The following is a 17,206-nucleotide window of genomic DNA, read 5'->3' as shown; positions in this document are numbered from 1 at the left end:
AGCAAGGGAAGTAAAATATGTTTACCGAACCATTTATTTTCAACAAAACCTATACATGTATGTATAATAAAAATCAGGAATCATAGTGAAATTTCTGGATTCATGTGATCTTTGAGCAGCAAAGTTTCAATCATATCTGTAGATTTCAATAAAGATGTGCTTCCAACTAACACCTGAAAATGAAGAAAGAATCGTTTGACTCAAAGGTGCTAAAACTATGATGATGTCAGAAGTTGATTAATGCTAAGAATATTCATAAAATAGGTGAATGGTGTTGTATATTGAGAAACTGTGTCAACAGGGATTTGAACCTGATGGCATCACAAGAATGAACCCTGCCTGATTCGCCCAACTGCTCACGTACTTGTGAATGTTTTTTTTGTGTATTATGTCTTTACCGACAAGGCGTTTTCCATTGTCCCTTAGGAAATTGAAGATTTTTGGTTCAAAGATTTTGATATATTTATCTGGGATTGGAAAAATTTCGGAAGTGTACCATAACATAGGTAATATGAAAGAGTTTATGACGACCTTTTTGCCGGGTAAAGATAATTTAGTTTGGCGCCAAAGATTTATGACATTTTGAATTTTATTTATTTTCGGATACCAGTTTAAATCATCACTATTCTCATTTCCGAAATGAATTCCATAAATCTTCATGGATTTCTTCAAATTTAAGTCTAAAGGTTTATCGTTTCTAGTTTTCCAAGATACTAACCACATACACTCAGTTTTGTCTTTATTAATTTTTGCACCCGATGCTCGTTCAAATAAAGTTAAAGTTGTAAAGACTTGATTCAATGATTCTAAGTCGGTTAGACATAGTGTAGTGTCATCTGCGTATTGTTTGATTTTAATTTCTGTGTTGTCTGGTAATTTCACACCTTTAATGTTGTTATTTTCGCATATTTTAATTGCTAATGGTTCCGCTGCTATTATGTAGAGTATTGCACTCATGGGACACCCCTGTCTCACGCCTCTTTCTAAAGTGAAGGGTTTAGTTAAGAAGCCGTTACTTTTGATTCTAGATTTTGGATTTGTATAGCAAGTTTTGATGTATCGAATTAGATTTTCTCCAAAGCCGAAAGATTCTTAAGTTTTGAACATATATTGCCAGTCAACGCGATCGAAAGCTTTCATTTGATCGATTGTTACTAAAAATGCTTCTAAATTATCATTATTAACGTAATCAATTAAGTGTCCAATTTTATGGCCATTGTCTTGGATTCGACGTCCCTTTACACTACATGTCTGATCTGTGAATGTTTAGATACATGAAGACACATATCACCAATCAGATTGCCTATTGTATAATTGTTGATGCAAATGCGCGGATAGTTATAGAAAGAATTAACCAGGCAAAAATTAAAATGGATTCCTGAATGGCTAATAATGACATCATGGTAAGTGCGCACCTACATGCCCACTGGAGCTAATCAGGTAGGGCTTTGTGTCGTGGCAATGCCTCAAGATTCCATCAGGTTTGAATCCCTGCCGAGGAAGGATATATATATAGTCAAGGTTGTTGAGTAACACTATCCACGGTGACCCAACACCAATTTTGATTTTGCCCAATATTTCGAAATGAATAGCACGAGTAAGTCAGACTTAGGTCTACTTTTGTTATTTGTACCGGAATTAAGAAATTTGCTTTATCGCTACAAATGGTCACGAACCTGAGTGTTAGTCTTATATGACGAGACAGTATCTTTGATAAGTTTGACTTCAGCTGGCGTTGTGCCTCCCAGCACAAACACGATTAATAATGGGTTATCATTGGGTCGTGGCTTACTAACGCTCATGAACAAACTGAAAATTACATAAGAAGAAATTCCATAACTCTTAGACAATTTTTTTCTACATATTAATATACGTATACTTATTTAATACATGTGCATTGATATATGAGCATGAGGTTTCCAATTAAAGTCACAGCTATTCCTAAATGATTTATTACAGCAAATTTTTTGAATAGTTAGGCTGGGTCCGCGCAATCAACTTTTTGCAGGAAAATTGCATATGACTTGAGACTCGATTGTAATACAAGTAGAGTTATATAGGCTTAAGGCAATAATACACGTAATACCAAAGCAAACAGTTCTTTGTAAAGCAAGAACTAGATTTAATATCCTAGTTTGGAGGAAAAACCAAACACTACCAGTAATCCTGTACAGGCCTACATACCTGAATCCAGTTTTCAGTAAATCCTTAAGGCCTGTTGATCTGTAATCAATGTCGGGCATTTCTGGTTTCGCTGGACTGAAAATCTCATCAAGGGCTTGTTTGATGAGCGGTTTATAGCTAGCGGGCATTGTTACACTACCTGCATCATAGATATCTCTGTAATGAATGAAAAAGCCAATATCATATGAAAAGCTACACGGAGACTGCGCATGACTGATAACTGGAGCAACTGATGATTGGTTTTATTCTCTAATATCTTCCTTTCACCCCGATGTTAAAGTTAAAGACCAATGACTTTAACTAATTGGCTACTATGTCTCTGCAGATCTAATACAAACATTTATATAGATTAATATTATCTAAACTCTGCACCCACCTTAATGTTTTCAATTCATTGCGCGAGTTCCCTATGTCTTTTAATTTGGTGAACAAGTTCTCCACGAGACCAGAAACATTTTCTTCCGATTTTTCAAAGCCCACTGTAAACAAAATATAAAGCATATGAAAATTCGACAACTAACAGTACGGGAAACCCCACCGTGACATCTTTTCCCCAAAAATCAGTCCAAAGATTAAAACTACCACTACTGGATAAGGTGAACCGAGATACTGCAGATACGTACAGTAGAAAAGCATTCACTTTTAATGATATTGACTCAATTTCTATACTTACTGAATTCATCAATGTACTGTGGCAAGGATTCTGCTTCCGTTATCATATTCACTAAAGAATCCTGAAATAAATTACAATTTCATCAAATCAAAGAAGCTTAGTCAAAACAACTAGGGGTCCAGGGACACCATGCCCACTTGGGGAAGTGGTTTCTAATGCTCAATAATCTAACAATTTCAATATTCAATGCCCCCTGGTGACCATATACAAAAACCAATGACCTTGAAACTCACCACAATCATAGAATATGTCGGCAGCTACCATTTTGTAATTGATTGTGATAACAAAAGATGCCTTGTTACCAATTTAATATGGAAATACAAAGTTATTCTACTATTCAACGCCCCAAGGTGACCATATTCAAAACCCAATGACCTTGAAACTCACCACAATCATAGAACATGTCATGAACTACAACTTTGCAATTGATCATGGTAACAAGATATGCCTAAGTACCAATATAATAAGTATGCAAAGTAATAAGAATAGGTAGAAACCCACCGGATTTTAGGTAACACATCAACGATGCTGATGGAAACCGCTTACTATTGGAGGAAATCAAGTGTGAGAGAGACTTAGGAGTAGACGTCAACAATAAATTGATATTTGAATCACAAATTCGAAATGTACTGAACAAAGCATACAGAACATTATCAGCTATCAAAAACACATACGTCTATCTAGAAGAGGATACACTGATACCTCTGTATATGGCCCTAATTCGACCGATATTAGAGTATGCTAATATAGTATGGGCCTTGCAGTATCAAAAGGATATTGACACTATTGAGGCAGTCCAAAGGAGAGTGACTAGGATGGTTCCCAGATTACAGAATTTATCTTATGAACAGCGCCTATAACAACTTAAACTTCCAACCCTGGTTTATAGAAGAATGAGGGGTGATGCAATCGATCAACACGTATAAATATGTACATGGTATATGTCCCTCCCCACCAAACTTTCTACCCAGGGTACTGTCCACTAGAACTCGTGGTCATCCATTTAAATTGTTTCTGTCAAGAGCAAAATTAAACTGTAGAAAATACTTTTTTAGTATATGAACGATCCAGATCTGGAATTCGCTACCTTTAGAATTTGTTAGAGCACCGTCGGTGGATTGCTTTAAGGTCAGGCTTCACAGACATTGGAGTACGCACCCGAAGCTGTATTCCTATAAGGATTAAACTCTGAATATATGTTACGTGTGTATATATGAAACTTTTAGAATTGTGTTATAAAAAAACGCTAGTGGAAACGGAATAGTAAGCAGAGAGAGCATCGATTTACAAATATACAAAACTGCGCACCAACCAAAGCTGTAGTATTAATTTTTACGCTAGAAGAGGTCAAAGCCTAAGAGACCATAGTACCAAACGGACACTACTACTACCGTATTTTCCGGCCAATAAGCCGATTTTCTAGCCTCAGATTTTTACCCAAAATATCGTGATCGGCTTATTGGGCGGATACGATCTGACATAAAAAATCACTTCCCGATCTATGCCACTTTAATGCTCTCAATGATCGTCAAAATCAAGAAAAGTGGTCGATATTTATTTGAGGTCATTATTTACTACCAATTATAATCTATTTTGAACTATTTTATTTTTACTTTGATTGTTCCATCACCGCACAGCGGCAATGGTATACATTTATATTACGCGCGAGTTCATCATACTACCACGTGTCAGTTCATACATTAGTATATATGCAAATCAGCAGTGAGCCGCGTACTGCGTGTATGGCTGTGTGTATAGTAATCAGCTGAGTGAGTCTATATATAGCACAGTCACTCGGCGATGATAGTATACACAGCACTCTCACACATCGGCGGGCGCTACTGTCAGCCTCTTAAATCGTCAATTAAGACGAACTAATTGACAAATCAGTGAATTAAAATCTCTGATGAAGGGCCTCGGCTTATTGGGCAAAGCTTTATGAAATCCATGTATTTTAGGCTAAAAAACTGCCCTCGGCTTATTGGCCGGAAAATACGGTAATAAGGAAATACTAAGTTATTATACTATTCAGCGCCCCCTGGTGACCATTTAGAATAACTAATGTCTTTAAAACTCACCACAATCATAGACGATGTCATGAGCTACAACTTTGTAATTGATTGTGGTAACAAAATATGCATTGGTACAAATATAATATAGAAATACTGAGATATTGTAATATTCAACGCCCCCTGGTGGCCATAGACAAAAACCAATGACCTTGAAACTCACCACAATCATATAACACGTTATAAGCTACTCTTTTCTATTCCATAGTGGTAACAAAATATGCTTAGGTATCAATATAATGTTGAAAAACTTTTTCCCAAGATGGCTGCCTATTGCGTCATAATTGGCTGATCAAAAATATCTGTCTCAGGTATAAAACATCCCTTTCCAAAGAATACCCATCACAAATTGCAATGAGAAATGGCAAACCAGTAGGAAGCTACAGGACTCAGAATTCTGGCCAAAATTGACATTTTTGGGCACTAATAAGGTCATAAGATGGCCATCTTGAGTCTGATCGACCCAATTTTTCTTATGCTGATGGGCCTTGGGGGGATTAAAAAAAATCCAAAAGATCAAGGTAATTGATCAAAGTGTCTTCAATATTTCCCTCCAAAAGTTCAAAAATGTGAAAAAAAGGCAAACAACAATGGCTGCCAGTCGGCCATCTTGATTCTGACAGGGCCAGTTTTTGGGCTGAAGATGTGTCTAGGGAAGATATATGTGTAACCAAAATATCAAGACATTACATTGAAGCGTCTTCAAAACTTCCCTAAATAACTGGACTCCGTCTACGGACGGATGGATGGACGGACGGACGAACGATGGACGAAAAGTTAACGCAATAGCCCGCTGGGACTGAAGTCCCAAGTGGGCTAAAAAGTCTTTGATCAGATGATGCTAGGGTAACTAACCTTCAGCTTACGCTCTTCTAATGACCCATGTATACAATCATCTCCAATCAGAGAAAAAACAAACAACAAAAGTAATATATAATCTTCAACAATGTATTCACTGAAAATATAAAAAGAATCAATGAATTTGACCGCACTCAAGAGACTTATCACATAGTGGTTCATGAAAAATTTTGATTGACCTTTCTTTTTTCCGAAGTTGACCATCAATTAACTGTACGATTTGACTAGCAGCAGAGGGACAATCTTCGTCACCCATATTCTGCAGTAGAAGTCGCTCGACACCGAGTAATGAATCCCATTTTGTACAATCCGGATTTTTCAGCGCCTTTACAACTGCAAGAGCCACCTGCAGTACACCGCTGTTATTTGTTAAAGCGTCTATGTCATTCCTAGAAAAAATATATCTCAGAGCTTATACTGACTGTTGAGGATCCTTCGTGTAAGATTGCCTGATCCAATCTCTGATGAGGATCCGTGAGCCTGCACCAAACAGATTCCTGTCTTCAAAACCATCCATGAATGGAAGTGAATGAAGTGGATTAGTCACAATTTACACCGCGAACAATCATACATCGTACATCACGCACTAGACTGACAACCACGAGGTTGTAGGAAACAAGGAAGACCACAAAACACCTGGCCAAGGACACTAATCAATGAACTTAAGTTCATCAAGATGTCCTGGGAAGAAGCCAAAACCTTCTGTTGTAATGGTCATATGTTCTACTGCACGATAAGATATACCTGGCACTTTTCCCAGAGACTCACTGTGTGCACAACAGTCCAGTGCCTAGCTGTTGTTCCCAAAGCAAGCAATAACCCGTCCCATAACGTAGTCTGGTATTCTGACTAGGTTTGCTATTAAAAGGCAGATGACGTATGCAACAGAAACCAATACAAGATTTATACATCGCATTAACTTGGATGGCAGAATGTCAAGCATATCACTTTATATACATTGCGTATACACTAAATTGGATTGATGAGGCATTGGGGGTTTTCACTAATGCTCCTCAACTCTCTGTTTGAGCAATTAAATGCAAGTTATTGGTAAGAACAAGTATAAAGGCAGGGTTTATAGGTCATACTTACTTGAATAGATCTATGTGTGAAAGGATTTGATCTAATGAAACTCGGCCCGGTTTTCCGGATAATTTTATTGGTACTTCCTCAGTTTGGGCTGTCTCCACTAAAAGCCGGTTTACACCCATCAGTCCTTCCTAAGAATAGTCAAATTTCAAAGGTTTGAAATGGTTAAAGAATAATGAATTTCAATCAAAATTGTCGGTTAATTAGTTAACATGCAAATTTATTCATTAGAATCCTATATATCAGCGCATTGAATACTTAAAATCTTGAAGTACAGTAATTCTCATTTCACTTGTGCTTTTTCATGAACAATTAAATTTCAAATTCATTATTACTGTGTTTCAAATACTGTCAAAATTATTGTATTTGTCAACCAAATATTGATTTACCTTTTGTTTCGCGCACATCAGATTTTGCAAGAGATTCGTAGCTTTCGGTTCTCGTGGATGGGACAAACAACCCGGCACCATCACATCATCCACACATTCACTGAATCATGTATATAACAGTAACAGAACACAAGACTTCCCGTTTGGGGGATAATTTCGGAAAATAAATTTAGGGTTTTCTGAGAAACTGATGTCATAGAAAAAAACTTAATTAACAATTTGATGTAAAAAACCTTAACTCAAAAGGCCAGGGGCCAGTTTTAGAGTTTTAACCCAGAGGTAACTCAATTCAGAGTCGATTTAAAGTTAACCCCTGATATGAAGTTAAATTTATAGACTGGTGTTAACATCAACAACCTCAAGTGGGAATTTAGACTCAATTCATATTCAACCGAGTTAACCAGTGAACAACTCCCAGTGGCCAACTTACAATTAGTCTATAAAATGGGCCCCTGTTCTAGAGAACTCATTACTACCCCAGATTACTAGTTTTCTTCATCAGCTTAGATTTCTCCTCAAAATACGGAGCCTTATCTATACCGGTACTTAGCACGAGTGAGGTTATTCCCATGCATAGTTTTTGTGATATTACTATTACGAAGTGACATAATGGATTTTCAAAGGACAGAACCAAGTTACTGACTACTTACCTCGGTAAATGGCACAAAGGAGCCATGTTAACGCTGATATCAATATTATGTGGTGGGAGACGAGGTAGAATGTTGATAATTTTATCCAGGATGTTATCACTGTGATGACTAGCACAACCTGCTATATCTAAACTTCGATCCATCAGAATTATAGACGCCCTATTGGTTGATGCCTGAAAAATATCACTGGCAATTTGATATGTTAATCAAATGTTTGTCAAAAAATGAAGACAATAGTGATAACTTTTCTTCTTCTTCTTGATTAATGGCATTATAATTTACAGCAGTGGAACTTGAGATGACCAGTGAATCTTTTTTTTCATCCAATATGAAATTAACCATCATTTTGGGTCACAGTTTCTATCTCTCAATCTGATAAATCATTATATCCAAGATTGATGCAACAATGTTCTACTATCGAGATAATAATGACTCCTTTCGGCAACTCCTAAAACTTTTGTCATCGAGGATTCTACTTGTGGCAAGCGAGGAGATTTGTCATTGTGCATTCCTACAATGAATGGCTGTTGGATTTCTTCTCATATTCAATAAAAACCTATCCATAACTTCCCGAATTCTATTAACGATGAATAGAAATCAATCTATTTATGAACCCTAAACATCAATCTGAGTCAAGAGATACATTTCGCCTAATCTTTATGTTGGGAGGCTAAAAATTCAGGTGAAAAAAAATGAACTAAATTTTTCAAAATTTCGATTGAGTTGTCCTATTGATACGCACACCATCTAGCGGGATAGCTGGTGGCATGGGGAGGTGGTTGAAGTGACATCCTCTTCGTCTAAGTCTGAGGATATGAGAGTAATATCATACCTTTCTTCTATTGCGTCCAGCTGCATGGTTCGCTAGTTCCATTGCTATGATACGACTCGTATGACCGATACTGTAGCACTCATCTCTAACATTGTACACGTCCATCAGACTGTTCAATAAACTCGCTAACAACTGTAATAAAATTTCTACAAATATGAGAAATCAACACAAATTCTGAATACACCGGAATAGAATAAAAATGACGATTTATGATGAAACCTAATTATGGCGAATAGTAACAGCTAATCGATTCGTTATAAACTGTACGTTCATTATGATGAGGCACGAGGGTGACTAAAACAATATTGTGCAAACTATACTTTTTGTCAGAATGAAAATGAACACACAAACTCAATCTTGTAATCCAAACAATGAACACCTAAAATATGAACAAAGGATAGGGTACCTTATACTGGAGTTTCAACTGTTTAGGCAAGTGGAAAAATTCTACATCTTTCAAAGAAGCCATTTCTTTCCTTTCAGCCTGGAACAAACAATTATATGAATCTATACGCACGCACATATGAAACATTCATGACTTTTCTTTCTTAATCTAGGAATTTTGATACAGGATGTAATATTTTACCTTGGCTGTTTTTCCAAGGTTGAATTGCAATTCGATAGATTTACAGTCAGAAGGCATCAGTGGAAACATATCAGTATAGTCTGGTAATATGAACAGATCTGGTGTGATCGGGGCTACATTGAATGGAATATGTACGACTTCTGATGTGTAGTTCTGCAAAAGAAGAAAAAGGAACAAAATAGGCCTGAATCAATTTCATTATCAAATGCCCCTGGTGAAAAACTCAGGCGCGGATCCAGACTGTCGCACATGCAGCACGTGCGGTAGTCGCAGTTTTCAAATGCCCTTGAAAAATTTTTGTTCCGGGAAAAAAGTAAATAAAAGGGCACACAATTTGTGCGTCATAAAAAAATAATTGCCTTTCTGTGCTGGGACTAAAGCAAAATGTGAATGAAAATAAATTGCCCTAAATCAAAAAAGGCAATCTAAGGCATTTTCCTTTACTCAAAAGGGCACTATTCTAAAAGAGACATTATTGTTGCTCTATAAATCTAATCTTAAAAGGGCAAATTTTGCCAAAAATCTCAAAAAGGCTTAAGCAAATTGAGTGTGAAGGCAAATTTAGTGGCATGATACCAATAAATGGCACTCAAACTCGCTCCCTGGGCATTAATACTGGCCCTTTTCAAAGTTGGTGCCCTTTTCATTGTGCTGTAGTCACCGAATGGCAATGGATCCGCGCCTGAAACTCGCCACCTTTCTTTTTAATGATTTAGGACAAAAACATTTGCTGGGTTTATGAAGCATGAATTGACAATCCCTTTGCATATGTTCAGAAAATCAAGTGATTTATTGGGTGAACCCTACGCTTAAGTACCTGGAACATGTAAAATCGTTACTAGTCTCTTTTCTTAAATCACCTCTTTTTTTGAGTCCCAAATTGTATTTCCACAATGGGATACCGGCAACATCAGATGGCGCGACAAAACACTGGGTTATTCGTAATGAAAATCAATTCATTTTCAATGAAATTTGAACTTTACTTTTAGGCTCACAAATGAGAAAATTATTAAACAACTCATTGGATTGATATAAAATTCCCTTTCTCACTCAGTGGATGGTATTGATTTCACTAAAAATTGATTTACTAATCGGAAAAGTTGACTCGAATTTAATTGAAATGTTGAAGAAATTGAAGCGCGGTAACCACAGTGCCACTAGCGATCCTGGTGGATTTTAACACCGAATCCTCGCTTCCCACAGTAAACTTGCCGGTATCCCATTCATTTAATTTTGCTACCCGGTAAGTATGATTCCCTAGCATAATGATGGTCCCAACTAAAATGACTTCGGCAAGGGCAACCAGGAAAGCGAGATATTATATGTAATACAATTATGAAGGAAACTTACCATATTTCCCATCCATTCTAATAACCTTTCTTCGAGTTGGTAGAAAATTTCTTTTTCATCGCCGTCGAATGAGCCTTGCTTCGAATAAATGTGCATTGCCGGGCTGACTGCTGTGATGACTATTACATACTGCAGGCTACTGGCTTTGATAATATCTTGAATGATTGCCAAAGTCGTTCCAAAAAGAAGTTTCGTTGTAATAAATATTGCTTTTTTGATGCCAGCATCTGCCACCTATGATTAAGTAGAAAAAACTCAATTGATTGCAACTCAACTTAGGCTTGTCTAGTATTCAGCCGTTGTTCAAAGTGTCTGGTATTCAGGCTAAACATAAGCCCTTTTGATTGGTTAACAGGGGAATATAATTTTGTAGAAAAAATTTTTTAAGAACCAGTTCTGTCAAAAAAGTTAGATTTTTGTTGGAAATTTTGGAAAGGATTCAAAAGGGCACTGTCTGGTATTATTGATGTTCACATGACCAGCGTGGACTGTTGTATGAAGCAGACACTTCCAGAACAAGTAACCAAGGAAGGCCCACTCTCGACTAGCCTAATTAATATATCAATTGGATGATGATGCAGCATTTTGTTATCGTTAGTTCTATGCTTTTCAAAACGTGCGGAAAAAATATGGCCGACTTTTCTACGCCTGGCTTAACCTCGAATATAGTCAGTAACCTTTCTGTGGTTTTGTTCACGACCCAATATTTAGCATATAAACCACAAAGGCAGGGTCCGATCTAAGCACTTTTCCGATTGCCCGGGACAAGTATATTCTCATCAGGGCAAGTAGGTTATCATTATCACGTGTCCCCTGGGCTAGTGTAATTTTATGTCACAAAGCTTTTTTCCCACTCGATACAACGGATGATAGTGCTACCAATCGGATGGCCTATGTATGGCAAGTAGTGAAATTTCAGATATGCTTACCCCCTGGGGAAGTGGCTTTCATTCCTTAGATCGGACCCTGCAAAGGTATGAGCTTGGTTAGTATACAAGCTAACCTGATTATAAAAGTGGATATTTTGCCAACATCTATATTTAAGATATACGAATAACAAGAGGCCCACGGGCCTTATTATACCTTCATGATGCATTTGAAGAAGAATTCAGTATTCAAAGTTTTACAGAAAGATTTACATTGTAACGATGTAACAAGTCTTAAAATAGTTAAGAGGTATAGGCTATGTGGCGATAATGTTCATTTTCTGTTAATATATCCTTTATGAAAAGACAAGCCCATTTTAGCTGCCCCAAAGATCACACTACATGAAAAAATGCATCAAGAATTGGTGTAGGCATCGTGCTGAAAAGAAATCAAAGATGGATGGCAACCCTGGTGGCCATACTTGAACTCAATTTTCAATAAGAGCTCAAATTAACTGAATTCCATCTATGGACTAAAGTCCCAAGTGGGCTAACGACAATCATTACGCTTAGGGTTACATTAGGGTTAGGTTAAGTGTTAATATGTTTTAGGGTGAGTTTTAATACGTAGTTTATCAATATTAACAAGGCAATTTGATACTACATATCTATGTCCCCCGCGATAGCCAGCAGGGAATGAATGACCCCTGAAGACACTGATCTTTGGTATAGAACTAGGGGTCCAGGGACACCATGCCCACTTGGGAAGTGGTTCCAAATGCTCAACAATCTAACAATATCAATATTCAACGCCCCCTGGTGACCATATACAGAATCCAATGACCTTGAAACTCACCACAATCATAGAACATGTCAGCAGCTCCGATTTTGTAATTGATTGTGATAACAAAATATGCATCGTTACCACTATAATATGGAAATACTAAGTTATTCTACTATTCAACGCCCCCTGGTGACCATATTCAAAACCCAATGACCTCGAAACTCACCACAATCATAGAACATGTCACGAACTATAACTTTGTAATTGATCATGGTAACAAAATATGCCTAGGTACCAATATAATAAGGAAATAATAAGTTATTCTACTATTCAACGCCCCCTGGTGACCATATAGAATAACTAATGGCCTTAAAACTTGTCACAATCATAGCTGATGTCATGAGCTACAACTTTGCAATTGATTGCGGTTACAAAATATGCATTGATACGAATATAATATAGAAATACTAAGATATTGCATTATTCAATGGCCCCTGGTGGCCATATACAAAAACCAATGACCTTGAAACTCACCACAATCATAGAACACTTATGAGCTACAACTTTCTAAATGATTGTGGTAACAAAATACGCTTAGGTATCAATATAATGTGGAAAAACTTTTTCCCACTTACGAACGAGTACTGCTGACACCAAGATGGCCGCCAATTGCGTCATAATTGGCTGATGAAAAATACCTGTCTCAGGTATAAAACATCCCTTTCCAAAGAATACCCATCACAAATTGCAATGAGAAATGATAAACCAGTAGGAAGCTACAGGACTCAGAATTTGGGCCAAAATTAACATTTTTGGGCACTAAAAGGTCATAGGACGGCCATCTTGAGTCCGATTGACCCAATTTTTGTCATGCTGATGGGCCGTGGGGGAATTCACATATATCCGAAAGATCAAGGTAATTGATCGAAGCGTCTTCAAAATTTCCCTCAAAAAGTAAAAAAAATGTGTAAAGTGCTGATTTTGGCGAACAACAATGGCTGCCAGTCGGCCATCTTGAATCTGACAGGGCCAGTTTTTGGGCTGATGATGTGTCTAGGGTAGATACATGTGTAACCCAAATATCAAGACATTACCTTGAAGCGTCTTCAAAACTTCCCAAAATAACTGGATTCCGTCTATGGACGGACGGACGACGGACGAAAAGTGAACGCAATAGCCCGCTGGGACTTAAGTCCCAAGTGGGCTAAAAATGATGAGTGTACCCATAAATAACCATACTATGAAATATCATTTTCCTGCTATGAATAGTTATTTAAGAATTGAGTTTACAGGGTTTTAGGCAAAAGACGTCTACCAACCTTGATCTTTGACCCTAGAACTCCAAAATCACTAATGCACATCCTCTCCCCAGGGGTAATCACTATGAAATAGCATTGTTCTGTTATCAATGGTTCTTCTTGAATCATGTTTACAAGGTTTCATATAAATGATATCTAGTGACCTTGACCTTTTCCCCCAAAATCAATAGGGCACATCCTCTCCCTAGGGGTAATCATACTACGTAATATCATGGTCCTGCTATCAACGGTTCTTCTTGAATCACGTTCACAAGGTTTCACATGAATGACGTGTAGTGACCTTGACCTTTGGTACTTGGACCCTAAAATCAATAGGGCACATCCTCTCCCTAGGGGTAATCATACTGTGTAATATAATAGTCCTGCGATCAACGGTTCTTCTTGAATCGCGTTCACAAGCTCATGCGGACGGACGGATGGACGGAGGCGGATACCAAGTCCCCCGCTCGCGGCCTTCGAAGTGGATACTTAACCGTATACGGCAAAGTGTTTACTTCCACTATTTTACTGTACAATATTACTATATATTATAGTATTAATTAATGAAAGTAACAATAAAATCATTATATTGGGTTTAGGGTTAGTGCTAGTGTCAAGAGGGTGAGAAGTGGGTCCAGAGGGTTAGGATTAGGGTCCGTTTTACCCCTAGGGATATAGGATTAGGGTAAGGTGAGGTACTATATATAGTTAAAACATTCGGTTGATTTTCAGTGAGCTCGGTGGTCTAGTGGTATCACGCTGCGCTAGTAATTTACTGGCCCGGGTTCGAGTCAGGAATGAAATTTGCAATTTAGGAAACTAGTCTACCTTATCGTTGGTGGTAAAGCTTTTTATAATAGGATGGGCTTATACCAATATGTGGTTTGTGAAAATATCCGATCGTGAAACTAAACCACAGACCGGTTACTGACTAGATGTAGGCCTAGGCCTACCAGGTAGTAACTAATTAGCTGATTAGCAGTCTAAGGCCTAGTTAGTTACCTAATCGTTGGTGGTAAGCTTTTCATAATCGGATGGGTTTGTAGTTAGTGAAAATATCCGATCGTGAAACTAAACCACAGACCAGGTTACTGACTATCTAAGGCCTACCTCGAATGATGACAATTCTTTCACATTAACAGCACCAGCTTCCAAGAATCTCAGGACATGGTCACTCCAGTGAAAGCATTCTGCAGCCGTGTTATCCATGAACACAATGGCTCTGTTGACTTTTCGGTACACATCATCCAAAACACTTTTTTGGAGCGATAGCAAGGATGCATGAGATGACATTTCGGTTAAATTATCTGTACTAAGATAAAAACCCACTATCGAGTATCTACAGATTATAAAAGAATTTAAAAACAAGAATTTATTTATTCAATCTAAAAAATATAAAGAATACACGACGTTTCGATCTCGCCCCCCATTTAAATAAGGGCTTTTCTCCGCACAATTCCCTTCTTTCTAAGTACTTCATGCCTTGCCAAACACTAATTATTTACTCACTCGCCAATTAACTCAATTAACAATTAACCTGTTCTCCTCTAAGACTAAATTATCTGTGTTGGCGATGTCTGTCTACGTCTGCAGAGTTTCCAGATCTGTAGGTCTGACCTGTCATGTCAGGTCCCGAAAACCCAAACTCACGACAATATTTGACGAAACGGCGAAATATCTAGGCATGTGCTAGACCTGGAAGATAAGAACGTTTTGAGTTGAATGAATATTCCGACCCGTCGTAAATATCGCAAAATGATTCAACAATGACGATAAGGAAACGTTTCTGCACTAATAATCCATTTGAAAGGTTGATTTATAAGAAGAAAATATTCATTATTCTGTATTTCTTTATTAAAGGGAAAAAATAAGTTTCAGGCATAGATGAATTAATTTATGTAGAAGTAAGAGAACATTATAAGAGAATATTTTCGATAGATGAATCGAGGTCTTGATATTTCGTTTCCGGACACTGAAGCTCACTATCACAGTTCGGCATCGCTCCTCACTGTCCTGAAGTCTCACTAATTATATTCATTGTTTTTATGATGTACAAGTAAAAGAGCCGAATGCAATAAAGAAACTGATTTAATTGAGACTGACTCTAAATCAATTCATCAATTTAAAGCATGAAGTTTTTTTTTCCATTTATATCAGTTTTAATGCAGACTTTGTCACCACAGGTCCCGCCAAGCTCTGCAAAATTGCGCGAGCTGCCGTGTGAGGTCTCACTGCATAATCATTGTTTTATAGTAACTTAACAATAACTCTATTTATGGTTAGCAATTGATATTGTATTCATTGCTATATATAGAGGTCTTAAAAAGTAAAGTTTTTTTTCATCAGTTTTAATGCAGACCTGTCACCACAAGTCCCGAGGGCTCTGCAGAATAGCACGCGTGGCGCTGCCGTGTGAGGTCTCGCTTCATAATTATTGTTTTATAGTAACTTAAGATTAACTATATCTATGGTTAGCAATTGATATTATATTCATTACAAAATATAGGTCATGAAAAGTTTTTTTTCCATTTCATCACTTTAATGCAGGTCCACGTCTCGAGAAGCTCTGCAAAATGGCGCGAGCTGCCGTGTGAGGTCTCGCTTCATAATACGTAAGAGAAAGGTCATTATCTTCTCGAAAAAAAGATTAAGAATCCTACTAGAATTTTACATTAATGGTCACAAATTAGAAATAGTTGATAAGTTCAAGTACCTGGGTGTTCTCTTTTCATACACTGGATCGTTCACACAATGTCGTAAAAATCTTTCGGAACAAGCTATGAATGCGGTATTTTTTGTATCAAAAAAGTAAGTGAACATTCATTAGACCTAGATCTGACCTTGAAACTTTATGTTAGTATGGTATTACCAATATTGCTGTTTGGCTGTGAAATTTGGGGATATGAGAACACACTGGTCCTCGAGCGTGTTCAGCTACAATTTTTAAAATATCTACTCAGATTGAAAAGGTCTACGTCTAGTGAGTTTATTTACGGTGAGCTTGGGCGCTATCCTTTAGAGATTTATGTTAAACTGAGAATCGTTAAATTTTGGACAAAATTGATTTCACAGACTGAACATTTTTCTTCTTTTATGTACAAATATATCCATCAAACGCACCACGGTGGTCGGAGTAACGCTTGGATTGCTAATGTTAAAAATAGCTGTAGCTAGGTATCAAATTTACCGCCAGGAATAAGCCATAACTTATTGCTCGGGAAGTGAAACATCCACGTCTATGAAAGAGAAATTTCCCTACGAATAAATTTGATCCCTGGGATAAGTGATTTGATACCAGGGAATAACCTTATTCCATGTCTATGAAACCGCCCGCAATGTTGCTCAGAGCACTATAAAAAAGCTAGAAAAAGCGGCTCAAATCCATTATAGCATTAAATAGTTCCAGCAGAGACTTATCACATTGGACTGGTATTTGGAATTAATCCGCCAATATTGGACTGATTGAATCTTACGACATTACGCCATAGGGACGTGCAAACATACCGACATACCCGACAAACCGACGAACCGACAAACAAACAAACCGACAAATCGACAAACCGACAAACCGACGAACC

The 17,206-nt window shown here is 37.4% G+C and overlaps 1 protein-coding gene across 7 annotated transcripts; it reads right to left on the bottom strand.

The window, feature by feature from the left end:
- Positions 1 to 18: 18 nt before the first annotated feature.
- LOC141908220 (sec1 family domain-containing protein 2-like) lies at positions 19 to 15,232 on the bottom strand. 7 transcript variants are annotated; one of them, XM_074798148.1, is made up of 16 exons: positions 15,138 to 15,232; positions 14,739 to 14,935; positions 10,681 to 10,914; positions 9,331 to 9,483; positions 9,151 to 9,228; positions 8,745 to 8,876; positions 7,913 to 8,085; positions 7,263 to 7,362; positions 6,877 to 7,004; positions 5,964 to 6,173; positions 5,782 to 5,881; positions 2,858 to 2,918; positions 2,561 to 2,663; positions 2,185 to 2,340; positions 1,677 to 1,809; positions 19 to 173 (listed from the first exon to the last, which is right to left on the bottom strand). In XM_074798148.1, exons 2-16 carry the CDS (start codon positions 14,919 to 14,921, stop codon positions 81 to 83), a joined length of 2,037 nt encoding a protein of 678 aa, XP_074654249.1. In that variant the 5' UTR covers positions 14,922 to 14,935; positions 15,138 to 15,232; the 3' UTR covers positions 19 to 80. The 7 variants fall into 7 exon arrangements, with proteins under 7 accessions (XP_074654249.1, XP_074654248.1, XP_074654251.1 ...); XM_074798147.1 differs by having other exon boundaries at positions 14,739 to 14,967; positions 15,138 to 15,227; XM_074798150.1 differs by having other exon boundaries at positions 14,739 to 14,940; positions 15,138 to 15,209.
- Positions 15,233 to 17,206: the final 1,974 nt, after the last annotated feature.

Source organism: Tubulanus polymorphus, chromosome 7 (genome assembly GCF_964204645.1).
Source record: "Tubulanus polymorphus chromosome 7, tnTubPoly1.2, whole genome shotgun sequence".
Taxonomy (NCBI): domain Eukaryota; kingdom Metazoa; phylum Nemertea; class Palaeonemertea; order Tubulaniformes; family Tubulanidae; genus Tubulanus; species Tubulanus polymorphus.
This window is presented reverse-complemented; position numbering and strand designations above follow the sequence as displayed.

Bases quoted from the DNA above. Each gene is read 5' to 3' on its own strand.
- LOC141908220 (XM_074798148.1), bottom strand. From the start codon at position 14,921: ATGTCATCTCATGCATCCTTGCTATCGCTCCAAAAAAGTGTTTTGGAT. The intron at 5,882-5,963 runs GTCAATCAAAAT...TTATATTTTCAG, and splicing joins CAACTTCGGAAAAAAGAAAG to TGAATACATTGTTGAAGATT. The intron at 2,919-5,781 runs GTTAGTTACCCT...AATTTATTTCAG, and splicing joins TAGAAGAGCGTAAGCTGAAG to GATTCTTTAGTGAATATGAT.